This window comes from Musa acuminata, chromosome BXJ3-9 (assembly GCF_036884655.1).
Source record: "Musa acuminata AAA Group cultivar baxijiao chromosome BXJ3-9, Cavendish_Baxijiao_AAA, whole genome shotgun sequence".
In the NCBI taxonomy this organism is placed as follows: domain Eukaryota; kingdom Viridiplantae; phylum Streptophyta; class Magnoliopsida; order Zingiberales; family Musaceae; genus Musa; species Musa acuminata.
Genome location: NC_088357.1, coordinates 20,872,485 through 20,887,928, shown reverse-complemented (window position 1 = coordinate 20,887,928; position 15,444 = coordinate 20,872,485). Strand labels below are relative to the sequence as shown.

Below are 15,444 nucleotides of genomic sequence, written 5' to 3'. Positions count from 1 at the left end.
TCAGTGACACAGAACAGTATACTGTACAACATACCTATACCTAGTGGTCCAAACAATCGCGGAACCTAATATTCAATATTTAAAGGGTTCTCAGTTTCGATGTGTGTACCGGTCGATACTAGCAATATGCACCAATCTAAGAGGAAACCAGTACGCAAACCGCCCTCTACCAAGCGGTACCAGTGTTTTGACCCCGAAATGGGCAATACGAGGTTTATACCGGGCGGCAACAGTCGAAATCCGACCGTTACCGAGGCATACCGATCAATACGCCCTGGATTTCCCGAGGTGTATCAATTGGTACACCATGTATCTCAATCGTTACCGAGGCGTACCATTTGATACGCCCCGATATTTTTAGATCGTTACCTTCAGGTATTTTTGAAGGTTTTTCAGCTCTTTTTCAACGTACCATCGGGATGCCTCGACATATCGTACCAAGCAAGGCTCGGTACACCGGTACAAATCGAAATTGAGAACCTTAATGGATATTTCTAAAATGTCCAGTATTACATTATAGCTAATGCTTTATCTTCATATGAATTATATGATCACACCCTTTAGAAACTATAATCTATGTTGTTAGGTGGAAATGAAATGGTCATCATGGGCCTGAAGCAACCCTATAATCTCAACAGGCATCTGGAAAATAAAGTTCGGTGCACAGCTTAAAGAAAAGAGGATAATTGGCTAGCCTATTACGAGCCCTACTCATAAAGACAACCATACAGCAAGTACAGCATTTCATATGAACTTTATGCATACTCCACTACAAATGCTCGATGCCAATATATGACATGAGTAGCGATATTTATGCATAATAACACTGCAAAGATTACATTCTTCATCTAACTCAACAGGATACCTGAAGGTTGAGCGTTCAGTATAGAATGTTTTCATGTGATGCCAAAGCTCATCAGATCCGTCAAAAAGCATGTAATAGTGAATAGCAAGCATCTGCAATCATACAAATCAATCATCATTAAAAGACATAAGATAGGACATCGATACTTGGGACTTCAATAGAACATGGTTCAATAGTTAAGAAAAATGAGAAGTTACCTACATTGCCTAATATTAACATATGCATGAATGTTTCCTTTGAAATAGTTGATCAAGTTTAACTTCTTTGGAAAAAAAAAAACCATACGCATGAATGTATCTCTGTGTAAGCATGTATATATGTCTATATGTTCTCTTAGAAGCCCAAACACAATTCTGGCATATAGCAAGCCCGTGGATCATGAGATGGCAATCAAGCACTTGTAGAAGCACTCAACACTATGCCATTATCCACATGTTTCACATCCAGCATAAAGACTACAATCAAGAATACAAGAAACATGATCGTGAAACAGATCAATGAGCTCACATCTGCTATTTCTTTCAACTTCTGAGTTGGATCAAAAACACTTCTAACATATTCTCTTAAATCCACACCAGAATTCTCATACTTCTTGATAAATGGATGGGATAAAAGCTGCAAAATGAGAATTATTAGCAGAATAGAATACCACTGAAGCAAAAGATGCACATTCAGGGAGCAAAAATGTCACATGGATACTTCTTCAATTATTTTTGCACAATCTGGAGCTGAGGAGCACAAATCACATGAGATAACTTTGTTGAATAATCCATCTATGATCATCTAAAAAGCAGTTAGTTGTGTTTATTATATTTCTAATTCAGAACTGGTATATCTCACAGAACTGCAAAATTATTCGGAAGCATTTTGGAAATTTATGCCTTAAAATAAAATATGAAAGTCAAGCAGAACCAAAAAGTATGAAAGAAACAAAACAAAAGAAAAAAAATTCTAACATATAGAATAAGAACTGAATCAGTTCAATAAGTTAGAATAAACAAGAGATTAAAGATAATGGAAGAAGTTAGCAAAAGAAATTTGCAACTTTGAAAGAAAAGAAGTAAAAAACATAAGAGAAGCATATAGCACTAGGAATATTTCATTCCATTTTACTTGCTATATTGGCATGATCACACACCAGAACCAATATATCATGGTTCACTAGATAAAGGTTGGTAATAAGTGACATGAGAGGTGTGAACCACAGTTCCTTGACACACTACCCACTCTGATTTGTTACAACAGAATTTTCAGAGGTCCACTGGCATCAAAACCATATCCTAGATCATGCCTTCAATGATTTTGGGGTTGAACGCTTGAGAGTTGAGACTATACTTGTAGCTTTCGTTTCTCCCAGTTCTTGTTACTTTTTAGTTCTTTTTTGCTCTCTTTTCTCTTCATTTCCCCCATTTCCTGTACTCATTTCATAATCTTAATGAAATAGGTTGTTATTCCTGCTACCTCTGCCTCAAAAGAAAAGAAAGAATATTAGTACTATGCTGCCCATTTGTTCCATAACTTGCTGATGTATAATTACTACTTATGGAGCTCAGTGGCGAAAAAGATACATGTGGCAAGACCCAAAAATTATTGGGACCAACAACTTGTTTCTATTTTGTATTTAATTAATGCAGTTTTTCTGATAACCTCTCAACTAAATTATCAATCACTAAAGGTCAATTAACAAATTTTCATCAACACATTACTAGATATTATGCCAGAAGTATCAACACATTTTGCCGCTTCCTTCTAAAAGTGCTAATTCATGGCTAGGCTAATTATTGACATATTTGGCCTACAAATGGACATGCTAGCCAGAATGATATGGAGTTATGTCATGTTAGAAAAGTACAACAGGCCCCCATACCAAAGAACCAGAATCCTTGATAGGTAGATAACATACTCATGCTTGTCAGCTGGCAAACTAAAATACAAAAACTTGCTAAAAAAGAAAAAGTAAACAAAAGATTGACAACAGTACTATATAACATTTATCAATAAAGACTGGCAAATCCTGAATCCTGATCGTGCTAATCATTTCACAACTACAATAAATGTTTCCTGGAAAACTATGCTACTTCCTAGCAGCTTCTGCTAAACACATGATAGGAATAACATTAAGATATATTATTAACATAAAAGGAATTACATGTCAATATGAAGAGATCAGGTTTAAGTTCAGTTCCTAAAATTTATTCAGACAAAAACACATACACACACACGAAGGATAATAAGATTTTCTTACCTGTTCAGCTGTAGGCCTTGCATCAGACTCCTTCTGAAGACAGGCATCAATAAATGAGCAGAACTCCAGCGAAAATGAATCTTTTGGAGGCGTTGGTGATGTATCATACAAGATCTGCAAACTCATTATACAGGCAAGGAGTTAAATGTTGCAGTAAACAATCAATAAATTCCAATGAGATTGAGTTAATCGGTCCATGTTTTTTCTTGCTCAGGTTGTATCCATATCCTTGCTACTGTTTCTACTGCTTTCTAATAGATGAACGAGAAGACAGATATAAACACTACTTTCTGATCATCACTCCTTTCATTCAAAAACAAAGCAAAAGCCAGATAACTGCAAGGCGACTTCACCTGATATAATTCAACACTTCCTAGGTACAATTTATAAAATAAGTATCTCAGGCAAGTGCTGTACTAAAACAGTATAATTTTCTCCATTATATATCTGATACAACTACTGAGACATGCCTCATGCTAGTTAGCAATTGTAAGGTTTCAGTGGCATTTTATCACATTGAAGAATGACACATTTTGATTAACCATGCAATGATTAGATTAACACAAATTTTGAAAGAAAAAATAAAATTTCGACAATTGTTACATTAGAGAGAAACCTTCGGGAACCAAATTAAAGGTAATCCATGCACATCAAAGTTCCACATTTGCATGTTCCATAAAGTTGTGTCTGTTAACAGGTTTATACACAATGCAATTCAATTTTCAGAAAATCCTTGGATATATATATATATATATATATATATATATATATATATATTATATCGCATAGGTGAGAAAACTATGCACAATGAACATTTTTGGGTCAATCATGTAAACATTAACCTGATGCGCAACTAGCGTATTCCAAAAGTAAATATCAAAATAGTTCCTAAATCTAAGTTGCCAGTTTATCTAACCACACACACAAATCAGGTTTCCCCAACGCTTTAAACTAGTTTCTGCCCAAATTTGATTCAGCAAAATGGTTTCATACTATCTACAGTTTGGTTCAATTTTTCATAAATCAAATCCATCAGGATTAATAAAGCAAATAATATCTATTGTTGAAATTAGTTTAATATCTCTAATTGAGTAACTTAATAATTTATAACAAAATTCAGCTGAGTTATTCTAGGCCTAGACCAAGTCATAACGGATCAACTTTGATACTCAACTATCAAAACAATATCTATTAGAACAATTAAGACTAACTCATACTTAATTCGAAAGAGCTTCAGCAACATGCATCTTTTGTTTGTTTCTTCATCAAATAAATAAGCAAAATGTGAATCAATCATTCAATAAAGGTAAACCTTTGCCTGAGGAAAGAGGATACTAAGTTATATATTCTGTCTTAATAGGATACGTATTACCAAGGTATACAGTTTCGAATGATACCATCTGATACGGGAGGTATGTACTGGTCCGACAGTATACCGGTACGCAGACCACTTGCTACCGAACGATATTTTTTATTTTATAAATTATATATATATATATATATAGGCGACGTCACCTCGTTTTTCTACAACGTTGCCTCAGCGACATCGCCCCGCCTAGGGAGAAGAGAGAAGACGTCGCACATTTTTTTAAATTTTTTATATATAATATATATATAAATATATAAACAAATAGATATATAAATAAAAGATTATATATATATATATAGGCGACGTTTCCTCATTTTAATGCGACGTCGCCCTGCTTGGGGAGAAGAAAGGCGACATCGCATATAGCTTTTTAAAATTTTATATATAAATATATAAATATATAAATATAAATATATATATATATATATATATATATATATATATATATACCGCTCAATATACAGTACCATATCGTACCGAGAGAAGATCGAAACTCCGGTACGGTACGATATTTCAATCCTTGCGTATTACTATTTTACAAAATTACTATTTCTATAAATATGAAATTCATAAATGAAAAAGAAGTAATTAATGATCGGTTCACCATTATCCTATTGTTTGTGTGTGTTCCTTAAAAAAAATTGTCCATTTTATTTTTTAACGTCTCAGATAAAGGATGTAGAAACACATAGAATTGTTGAAAGAAATATAGCTCCAATCCCTTCAGAAATGGTAAGATATTTGGTGCAAGAAGGGGTGATCCATATCTTCTTGACTGTAAATATTACAGACCAAGTATCTTCATTCTAAAGCACCATGATATTCAGCCAGTGGGTTTAAGGCTTCAACTATCAATATAATACTAGTTTAAACTCTCCCAACTTTTGCATTTGACAAACACCTTTGCAAAATGTTACACTTGTCGATATTTCAGATAAGCAATTAGTCACTTGGTGTTAAAAAAAATTTAATTAATGGTGATCATAACTCATGAGCATTAATGTAGCAGACAAATGGGAAAAAAAAAATCATCTCACCTGCAACATTAGGTTTGCAGGCCCCTCATTTGCCATGTATGGAAACTTTCCAGTACCACATTCTAGTATGGTTAATCCAAGACTCCAAATGTCAGCAGCATAGGAATAGCTCTCATTTCGAATTCTCTCAGGTGACATATATGTGACTGTGCCAACAAATGTGGCACACTGACAAAGAAACAGACTTTACATTATGTACTCTTCTCAAGTTCCATTCCAAAGATGTTATGTAGAAACAAGAAAATTGTTAGCAAAAGTTCCAAAAAAAAGTAGGTACCAATCAAAGTAATAACATCATGATCACCAACAATGAATTACGGATCACGTACCATAGCCACTGAATTATCTAAACCAGCACTGACACCAAAGTCAGTAATCTTTGTCTCTCCTTTGAGATTTATAAGCAAATTGGCTGGCTTTAGATCTCTATGCACCAGACGTCTTACTCCATGCAAGTAGCTTAGACCCTTTAAATTGGAAATATCTAGGAGATCATCCATCAGGAACAAGAAGTACTACACTATCAAATGGTTAAGATAATCAGATCAACAATTGAAGCAACAGATCCTTACATGCAACAGTTTCTGAACCATACATGAAAGGACAGCCTCCGGTATAAGTTTCTGAAGCCTCAGTATATCTGCAAGTGAACCCCCATCCACATACTCCAGGGCAATGCTGATTTGTCCAGATTCGGGGGTATAGAATGCACCATGAAATTCAACTAAGCCAGGATAACATGATGCCTCACATAGGGTTCTTATCTCGTTAAGAAGCTGTTGTCTTTTTTCCTTCAAAGTGAAAGAAAACATGTAAAAATAATAAGTGTGATGTGCCTATCAACTTCCAAAATGTTCATAAGAGAAAAATATGATAAGTAAATTGAAATTGTACATATTATCAAAGGAATGAATGAGCTCTCATGGAAATTCCTGAAAAGATGATTTCCTATAATATAATAAGAAAACAATCAAACTCCTTGCCCTGTGAGGACATCAAAGCTCTACAACCTTCGGATCTTTCTTCAGTGGGTAGAAAGAAAAATAGGAAACTCAATATGGTAAATTCCATAATTAAGGGGCAGTTCTCATGTGGTCTGAGATATTGTTTCAGATAGCAAATTCTTTTATATGACCTTACCCTTGTTAGTTCTCCAAAATGTATTTAGGTAGAGTAGCTGATTGGACATTTATATTATGTTGCAAACTGCAAAATAGACTCTAATTACCAAATATAGCCATAGAATAACAGAGATGAAAGAGAAGGGACAAACTTGTTCATATGAATGCACTTCTGACCAGTTAAGACCTTCAATGGTGGTGAGTGGTTACACCATCAAACAATAGGCTCGTCAAGTAACCACCTTCGGAACATGTCACGCTAACCCACTGATTGAGCACAATTCCATTGGACAGTAGTTTTGGAACATATATTGTGATTGTACATTCATAAACCAAACAAGGGCAATGACTTTTAAGGATTTACCTGGAAAGCATACAAAGTATCTTCCTTTGCCAAAGTGAATAGCATTAAGTTGTCCCCGGCAAATGAAAAAGAAAGAAGGTTGAGTTTCTGATCATTGTACAAAATGACAGTGAACATCCAAAGTCAAGTTTTTTCACACCATAGAGAACTGATCATGACGGTTTATCACAACATATATATAGGAAGTTACATACCCAACATAAGAGAATTTTTCTTGTACAAGTCCCAGATAACCTCAATCTAACTAACGAGTGATAGTATGACTGCATGAATGCTTTAACTTTGAGAGTTTGCTCTGACGTTTTTCTGAGGAGACAAATAAGTTGGCCACATCTTTAATAATACAGTATTGACTTAAGACTACAGTGAGAAAATTATCTGTTGCTAGAATGATTGGACGGTAGAAAATTGAGACATACAGAGAGCAACAGGGATAAGTTGAAGTCCTCAGGTAATCATGTACAATAATCTCTGTTTTTTTTTCTATTTTTAGACCAACAAGTAATCAATGGCTAGATTGTAACTGAATAATACTATAATTCCTACACTTAGAACAGTAAGATAAACTGGCCACAGCACACTTATTCCTCTGCCAAAAATCCATTTTAGGGCATCGACTTTGGAAGGATTTTACCAGGTAAAGAAGCAGACCATCTGGTCGATATTTCTAGTATTATCAATAAGAAGTTCATGTCTATAGAATTACAAATAGAACAGTAAGCCTTGATCCTAAATCTGCATCAGAAATTGAAATCTAATCTAACAAGTTAGAAACTAACCAAAGCTTCACTTGATCCTTAGGTCTTCACAACTACCTAGTGGAGTCCATTCAACAAACTGCAACATCACTTTCTCATATAAATCATCTGTTGGATTACTTTAGATTAGATATTTGTGTAAAGAGAGCACAGATGAACCTATTGCAGCAAGAACAGTGTGAAAACATAATGCAAAATGAAGCAGAAGTCATTCTGTCCTATTTTAGGCTTTGTAATAATTTGTTTGTTTAAGTTTCTTTTTGGAAATATATACCTTATCACATGCCAATATCATATACAATTCCACATCATCCACCATGATTGTCTAAAGAGAAGAAAAGGGAATGAAGCTAAAAAAGGATGGATTCGGCAAATGTGTTTGATTGAAGATGATTAAGAAAACTAATCTCAGAAAAAGAACTTGTAAATAATAGGCAAAAATAAAAGTGAAAGACTCCAAAAATAACATGAGATGATTGATCTAAATAATCCTGATTAAAAAATTTAGAACCTTTTTATTTATATTTCCCTATTTTCTTCTTCATGAGTGAGTGGTGTGAGATCACGTTCTTTTCCTAGAATGTGATTCCATTGTCCATGCATGGATCATATGGCGTGAAGGCCTAGGAGTCAAAGTACAGTTTGAGCAATATCTTCTCTCACCCTTTTTACTCTTACACCCTTATCAAATTAAAAAAAAATTTGTTTTAGCTCTAAGAGTCCCCTCTAGCTCTTATCCTACATCACAGCATTTAAACTGAAGAAGGGTAAAAGATTAATCACTATTACCCACAAAGCTTCCAATATCATGTTACACTGATTTAAACTTTCCGTTATTGTGATAGGATGGATGAATAAATACATTTATGCCTAGGAGAAGAAAATAATCCATTGGACCTATTAAGTAACATCAGGAGAGAACAAAAACCTAAGGATCAGATGGTATATACTTGTCTGAACAATCATGAGTACACCTCAACAAGAAAAAAGAAATTTATTTAAACTAAATATATGTGGTAAAACTTTGTAGTTTGTACCAGTACCCACAAAATCAAATTGGTACCTCATGTATCATGAAAAATTTGTTCAATGAAAAATGGAACTGGAAGTAAATAGTTTATATTGGATAATGAAAAAGCAATTCCACTTAAAACAAAACAAGCAAGGGGTTCCCTGTTGATTAACAATAGAGACATAGCCCCTAAACAATTGTTCAGGGCTAGGATTTTGCAATCTACACATTTATCAAATGCAAAAAATAATGTTGTCGTATGATTTGTATCACCATCAAGCATTAGGAAGCAAAATAAGCATGGAGGTAAACCTTTTCAAATACATTTATCTTCTTCAACGCCATAATCCGATGAATTGGTATTTTAACAGCTCTTTGGACCACACTGCTTGCTCCGCAACCTATGGTTCCAAAAACATGCATTTCATGTGAAGCACAACAGTATGTCTTTTCACCAATTTCAGCTTCATCTCCTATCACAGCTGGATGTTTTTGCAATCCAAGCTCATTAATATTGTACACTCCATAAGATCTGCTCAATAAGTTAACAGTTCCACCATCTGAAACCTTCAAAAAACCGAAAGTCAATATAGTCTTCAATGCAAACATAAAAGTAAGCCATACAAAACCTGAATATGTAATTTCATACAAGGATTTTTGCTCTAATCGTACATGTCTTCATGGGTCAAAACATACAATTTCAACTTCTGTCGTAGGTAGATATGGCTAGGCATATTTTAGCCTATGCTGACCTCCACATGGGAGTGTTGACTGGCCCAACATTGATTGGTAGCATTCTAGGAAGATATCCACATAACATCATGACATGATATAACAATGAACAATCCTTCATTTTAATCATGCATAAGAAGCTTCATAAATGAAATGTAATAGCTAACAAGCTTGACGAAGGAAAAACTGACAATCCCAACAAGTCCATCACCACATAAAAGACATAATACATACATGAATGGAAGTCATCTGTAGGTTACCAGCTTGAACTTCTAAAGCAACACTCAGATGAACTCCCAATACATTAACAACTGAAAACCTCAACAAAGATCAAGATCTAGAAAAGAATTTGATAATGAAGCAACCTATAGAACGTGGGGGACACAAGAGTAAATGGTGATGAATAACTCCATAGATAAGTAGCTATCTGTAGGCATTAAGTCATGGTATAGGTTCATCTGCTGTCTAAGTCTCAGAACTCTATAGCTCCTAAATTTTTTTTTTACAAGAGCTCAGTAATACCTTATATCATTCCATGTCAACACAAACAGACTATGAAGACCAGTAGATATAGATCACAAAAAAGTAAGACAAAATTGGTGTTCTAAGCATGATTTGCCTTACTGATCCACACCGGTGTACCAATCGATCATTGGTATGGTACATACCATACCATAGCGACGTACTAACACATGGTATGATGAGACATAACAACAAATTGGTATGTATGTACCGGTCCTCCATCGGATCAATATGTACCACCCATATCGGACGATATGTCGTGGTATGACAAACCTTGGTTCTAAGCAAGGTCTGCCGTACCAGATTGTACCACCCGGTACGGGCGGTATGTACCGGTCCGACAGACCAGCGGTACGCGGACCGCACTGTACCGGTTCGAATGTACCGACACTGTAGCAACACTGTAGCAGACTGTAGTAACACTATATCTATACTGTAGCTGGGTGTACCGAGCGGTACACCTGTATGTACCGCTCGGTACACCGTACCATACCGGTACCGAGTCCGGGTCGAAACACCGGTACGGTACGATACGACGAACCTTGGTTCTAAGTAAGAAGAACTTTCCTATGGAAAACTAACTAGTAAAATTTTGCAATTCCAAGAATATAAAGAGACTTATCTATGTGGTTGATGGACTACGTATAAAGGATAAGCTTATTGTGTGCTTTTTTCCATAAAACAGAAGCAAGTTATTTAAACACATACGAGAAAGCATCGAAAGCTACCATTAAAAAAGTCGATGAGAAAAAAAATCCACAAAGGTTATAGCTACAACTAGGAACCCAAAACCATTAACGCTTCAATTCATACTAGAAATATAATGTAGCATGTGGCTGAGAATCAAGAACTTTGGCTAAGGGATCAAGAACTGCTTTCCATGCTTTTTAATCTTAAAGATCACCCTACCTTGGGAACGTTATTTCTAGGTCCTGAAAATTATTTATTTTTGTTGTTGACAAGGAGAGACAACAATTCAAAAGAACCTCACCAAGTTGTCCTTGTCATCTAATACAAGTAACATGTTGTTTTTGAAGATCTATTGAAATCTCCTTGTTACTACAGTAGCCTGTCGTGATGCATTGCAATATGAACTTTCAGCACTAACCACCTCAGGAATGTATCATATTAAATGCAAATTAAAGCTGTCCTTTGGGCCTAGGTTGATCAAAGCTTTTTAGGTTGAGTTAAAGTCATGATTCTTATTTTATCTTTTTATCAAAGTTTCATCCTTATTATATTTATTGCTTCACAGAGCATTTGGTTCCACGTAACAGTTGTAGACTTATTTTGAAGTCCTCATTCTGGAATAGTTTTGGTTGGAAAAGTTCCCAAGTACTTAAGAATCAAGTCTTAGAGGGCACATATATCTCCTTGCATATTTCTGAAGGGCTTAAGAATTCTTTTTTATTTTTTGGAACTTTCAATGATATTAAGATCCTGTAGACTACAAAAAAAGTTGTCCCTTCAGATGTAATATAGACTTTGACTAATATTTACAAGAAGTATTGAAGGAGGGTTTTCTTATTTGCATAAGGTTTGAGGCCATTCAGTATTTTCTTAGATGCATGAAATTTATCAATTTAGAGCATGTCTAGTCCCTATATCTTTAGTCTTTTCAATCACTTAAAACTTATAAGTTGCATTTTGCCCACCTCTGTTCAAGGATATTTGCACATTCCTCACCTACATTTGGATTTATTCAGTTCCCTGGTTTTACCTTTCCGTTAGCACTTCACATTTGAAAAAGATGGAAGCATCCTTGGGAAGAGGTGAATTCTAACAATAAACAGATTCCATCATTTGCCAACATTTTTTTTCCTTATTATGATATGCAAACAAAAAAGCAGGCAGACAAAATACAGGTGGAGAAAGTGCAATTCCCCTTTACTTGTCAAAATTTTAGCAAATTAACTATAACATTCTGATATAGAGTTTATAAAAATCTCTTTCCTGCTGTTGAACTTTACATGATAAGCCTAATTCTTTACAAAAAGCCTCCAGTTGCACTGCTGACGTCCCAGTTCAACCCAATATTTTATAACAAAAGCTTTTCAATCTAACTTTGCATGTTGCTGTCAAATTTCAATTTCTAGCATCCTTATTCTTTCTTTTACTTGGAGATCTAAGACTATAGTCTTTTAAAAGCCTTGATAAACTGTGTCCCGTGGAACATATTTCATTAGATTGGCATTAAGGTTTTCTTTTCAAATACTTACAATTAGGAGTATGAACATGTACCTATGGAACTACATACTCATGTAAGAACATTTGTAAATTTAATCAATGTAAGACTCAATGTATACCCACTCAAATGCTCTAAGTCAAGATGAGAGACATCAATCGAAATCCAATAAAAAGAATAATAAGTTAAATTATCGTTAATTCTGGTTAACTTGACATTCTATCTTAAAATTTTGCTTCTCAAAGAGACTAAAGAAATAATCAATCAAATTTACACTTACCATATATGAATCACAAGGATTCATAGACATTCCAAATGATGGGTCATTTTCCGAATCAAATAAGGGCTCCAACTTCTTTTTCAGCTCCTCTAAACCAGCCATAAGAACTCCTTATCACTCTGATCTAAATTTAAGATTAAGAGCAGAATCAAGATAATGACTGGGAGAATGCATGTATAAAAATAATCAGCTTCAAAAGAAAGATCATCAATAAAGGTAAATGGGGGAAACAAAATATGGCTAGTATGCCTTTTTGCAGAGGTCAAATAAATTTCATACACAGACCAAATTTCTTCAGAAAGGCATACTAAAACATTGAATCTTAGTTCTCTTACACATACCAACATTATTTTTATACTTAGTTCTCTTACACATACCAACATTATTTTTATACACAGACCAACATTATGTCACTCATGATATATATCAAAACTCGTGCTCTTCGATGCCATGTCTCCCTGAGCCTTTGAAGTCACACATAGAATCAAAAACTAAGTATCATCTTTTTAAGGCTTAAAAGTTCAACCTTAACTGCGCTCATCATCTAGTGATAAACTCATCTATGGATTATTTTTGGAATTGTGCAATTTTTAGGGTAAAGTGCAAGTTGACTTTAACTGGTTAGATTCCCTCTATAAATATTAGAAGAGTTCAATGTTCGTCAGGATAGTCGGTCCGTAATTGTAACAACTACTGGTTTAATAAAAATTACGAGTCCTGAGTAGTATAAACTAAGAAAGTTTTGAGAGTTACAGAATCTTTTAGAATATTAAAGTCCATTTTAAGCTAAAGATGTTTGCTTGAGCTTGAAATAGTGGAGGAGCATGGATGCTCTTCTGCAGTAAGTCACTTGCCCACAACAGGGTATATAGCATCACATGCCACAGCCATGACATGAAACCCCTTGTCTCGTTGCTTCTGTGATTTTATCTATTGGAGCACCAAACTCATGTGCTCATAGGACCAACATTATGTCACTTGTGATATATATCAAAAGTGAAACAACAGAGGCCAGCTAAAATTCCTCTATACCTATGGGCCTGAATTTGTATCCACTAAGAATCCGCATATAGGACAATTTGTGGCTATTGTGAGGCCAGCTCTGAGTAATAAAATTAAATCTCTGTCACAAAAGTGTCCTTTCAATTGAGTTGGTTTCAGATTGGATTGTCAACATCATACTCATGGGTTGTACAGAATTATCATATTATGGATAGGCATCTAACATCACAAAGATAAATTTTAGAAGTTTTAAAGGTTCAAAGATCAAGTAGAACAATCTTACGGATTATTCTAGAATGAATCTTAATGTAGGCATACTCCTTGCTGAATACAGTATAATAAGCATGATGCGTCTATAGTTAGGTAAATGACACTTGAATCTCCAAGAAACCTCCATTGCTTCATTGTAGGAATTTGATATTGTCCCACCCTCAGGAAGAGCCACCAATTAAATGAAGCATTTTGTTGCTCAATTTCTTAAAACATTTGAATATGCAATGACTTTACCAGGAAAAATCTTTCCATAAGTTTGTACTTCATGCAACTAGGCACAATAGGACTGGCCAATTCTTTACTTATCAGTCCCAAAAATGAACCCTTATTTTAGAATTAATTAGATTAAAAAAATAGTTTAGATTGTCTTGAACACGTCCAACTCAATGAATTCGCTAATGTGGCTTGCATATATGACAACAAACATACTATACCTAAACCTACCCATGGATACCCTTTGAGTCGGGTGCAAGTTCGGTGTTAAATAAGAGAGAAAAACTACGACATATGTCAAAAGAAAGAAGTGCAAGATTGTTCATCGCGGCACAGGGTTGCTTTGAAGTTAAGTAAAGAGGAATCAAATTTCATCAAAGTCCCACCCAAAGTCATGTTAGTTATAATAAATAACTTCAATTTCATCCAAGTAACTGAATTCTAATCAGTTATCACTGGAATTGCACAAACAAAAAACTACAAGTCCTGTCTTTTACGATTGAGTTCATATCAAACTGCGTCTTTTGAATAGTAGTGATGCAATGCATGATTTGAGGCTGAATTTTAAAGGATGCACTGAAAAAGATGCTAATTCGAGAAAACCATAAGCAATTAACGGGTTCAAGCAGGACCGGATTCGCTCGGATCAAACCCTCTCCCACAAGAACCAAAATTTGAGAAAAAGATGCCGATTTGTTTGCCAAGAAAGCGCTTTAGAAGCAAAGAAGTCCAGTACTCAACATATTGCGGTGATCGAAATGGAATGGACTGAATGCAAAGTCCTCACCTTCTACGCTTGATCCCGTCACTTTGGAACAAGTCTTCTTCCGATCACGATTGACCGCTGAAATCTTCGAAGCTTTCTCTCACATACCAAAAGAAGGCAGCGGGTGGCGTGGAGGGTAAGAAGGCAGTCGTAGGGTCGATGAGCAATCGATCCAGCGGCGGGAGAGGGCAGACTAGACAGGCGGTGGCGAGGACAGCGGCGGAGTTTAGCAGAGGCTTGTCGAATTGTCGGATCCTGTGCAATTTATTTGTAAGTCTCGTCCTGATCTGACTGTTCATATGTAAAGAATGTGGATCCGGTTGGGTGTATCGACGGTCATGATCTGAAGTAAGAGCTTTCAACTTTAGTTGTGATTGGAGAAGATCCTTGACTCTTCCCAAACTACCCATTATCGGCCACGTGTGATGCCATGCGGGGAACGCTACCATGGGCGTTTTGCTTATCTAAATCAAAGATAACCTCTGTTCACCACTCTTCATACCCGTTTTGTGACCGGAGAATTCAGACGTCCCAGTTGCGAGGCACGCATATTCTTCTCAACAACATGGAAATTGGGTAGGCCAACAATATGGTAATAAGCGCATTCCTCCACGTATTCTGCTCGGCGTTTCGATTGCGCCGGCGACTTAGCTCACGGCCAGGCATGAAGAAAGCCAAGCCCAGCGGTAGAACGATAATA

General features: G+C 35.5%; 1 protein-coding gene across 8 annotated transcripts in view; it reads right to left on the bottom strand.

The window, feature by feature from the left end:
- Positions 1-14,986, bottom strand: part of LOC135584182 (mitogen-activated protein kinase kinase 3-like) — a 34,335-nt gene extending 19,349 nt beyond the window's left edge. For 3 of the 8 annotated variants that reach the window (XM_065169149.1, XM_065169148.1, XM_065169147.1), the window contains exons 1-9: positions 14,766-14,984; positions 12,491-12,614; positions 9,084-9,338; positions 6,089-6,307; positions 5,846-5,983; positions 5,517-5,684; positions 3,111-3,224; positions 1,373-1,480; positions 866-957 (exon numbers count right to left, since the gene is read on the bottom strand). In XM_065169149.1, the coding sequence (XP_065025221.1) occupies positions 866-957; positions 1,373-1,480; positions 3,111-3,224; positions 5,517-5,684; positions 5,846-5,983; positions 6,089-6,307; positions 9,084-9,338; positions 12,491-12,592 (1,196 nt within the window). In that variant the 5' untranslated portion in view covers positions 12,593-12,614; positions 14,766-14,984. Of the gene's footprint in view, positions 1-865; positions 958-1,372; positions 1,481-3,110; positions 3,225-5,516; positions 5,685-5,845; positions 5,984-6,088; positions 6,308-9,083; positions 9,339-12,490; positions 12,615-14,765 lie in introns of those variants that run through there. The other 5 variants (XM_065169150.1, XM_065169152.1, XM_065169151.1 and 2 more) reach the window with 5 other exon arrangements.
- Between the last annotated feature and the right edge of the window lie 458 nt (positions 14,987-15,444).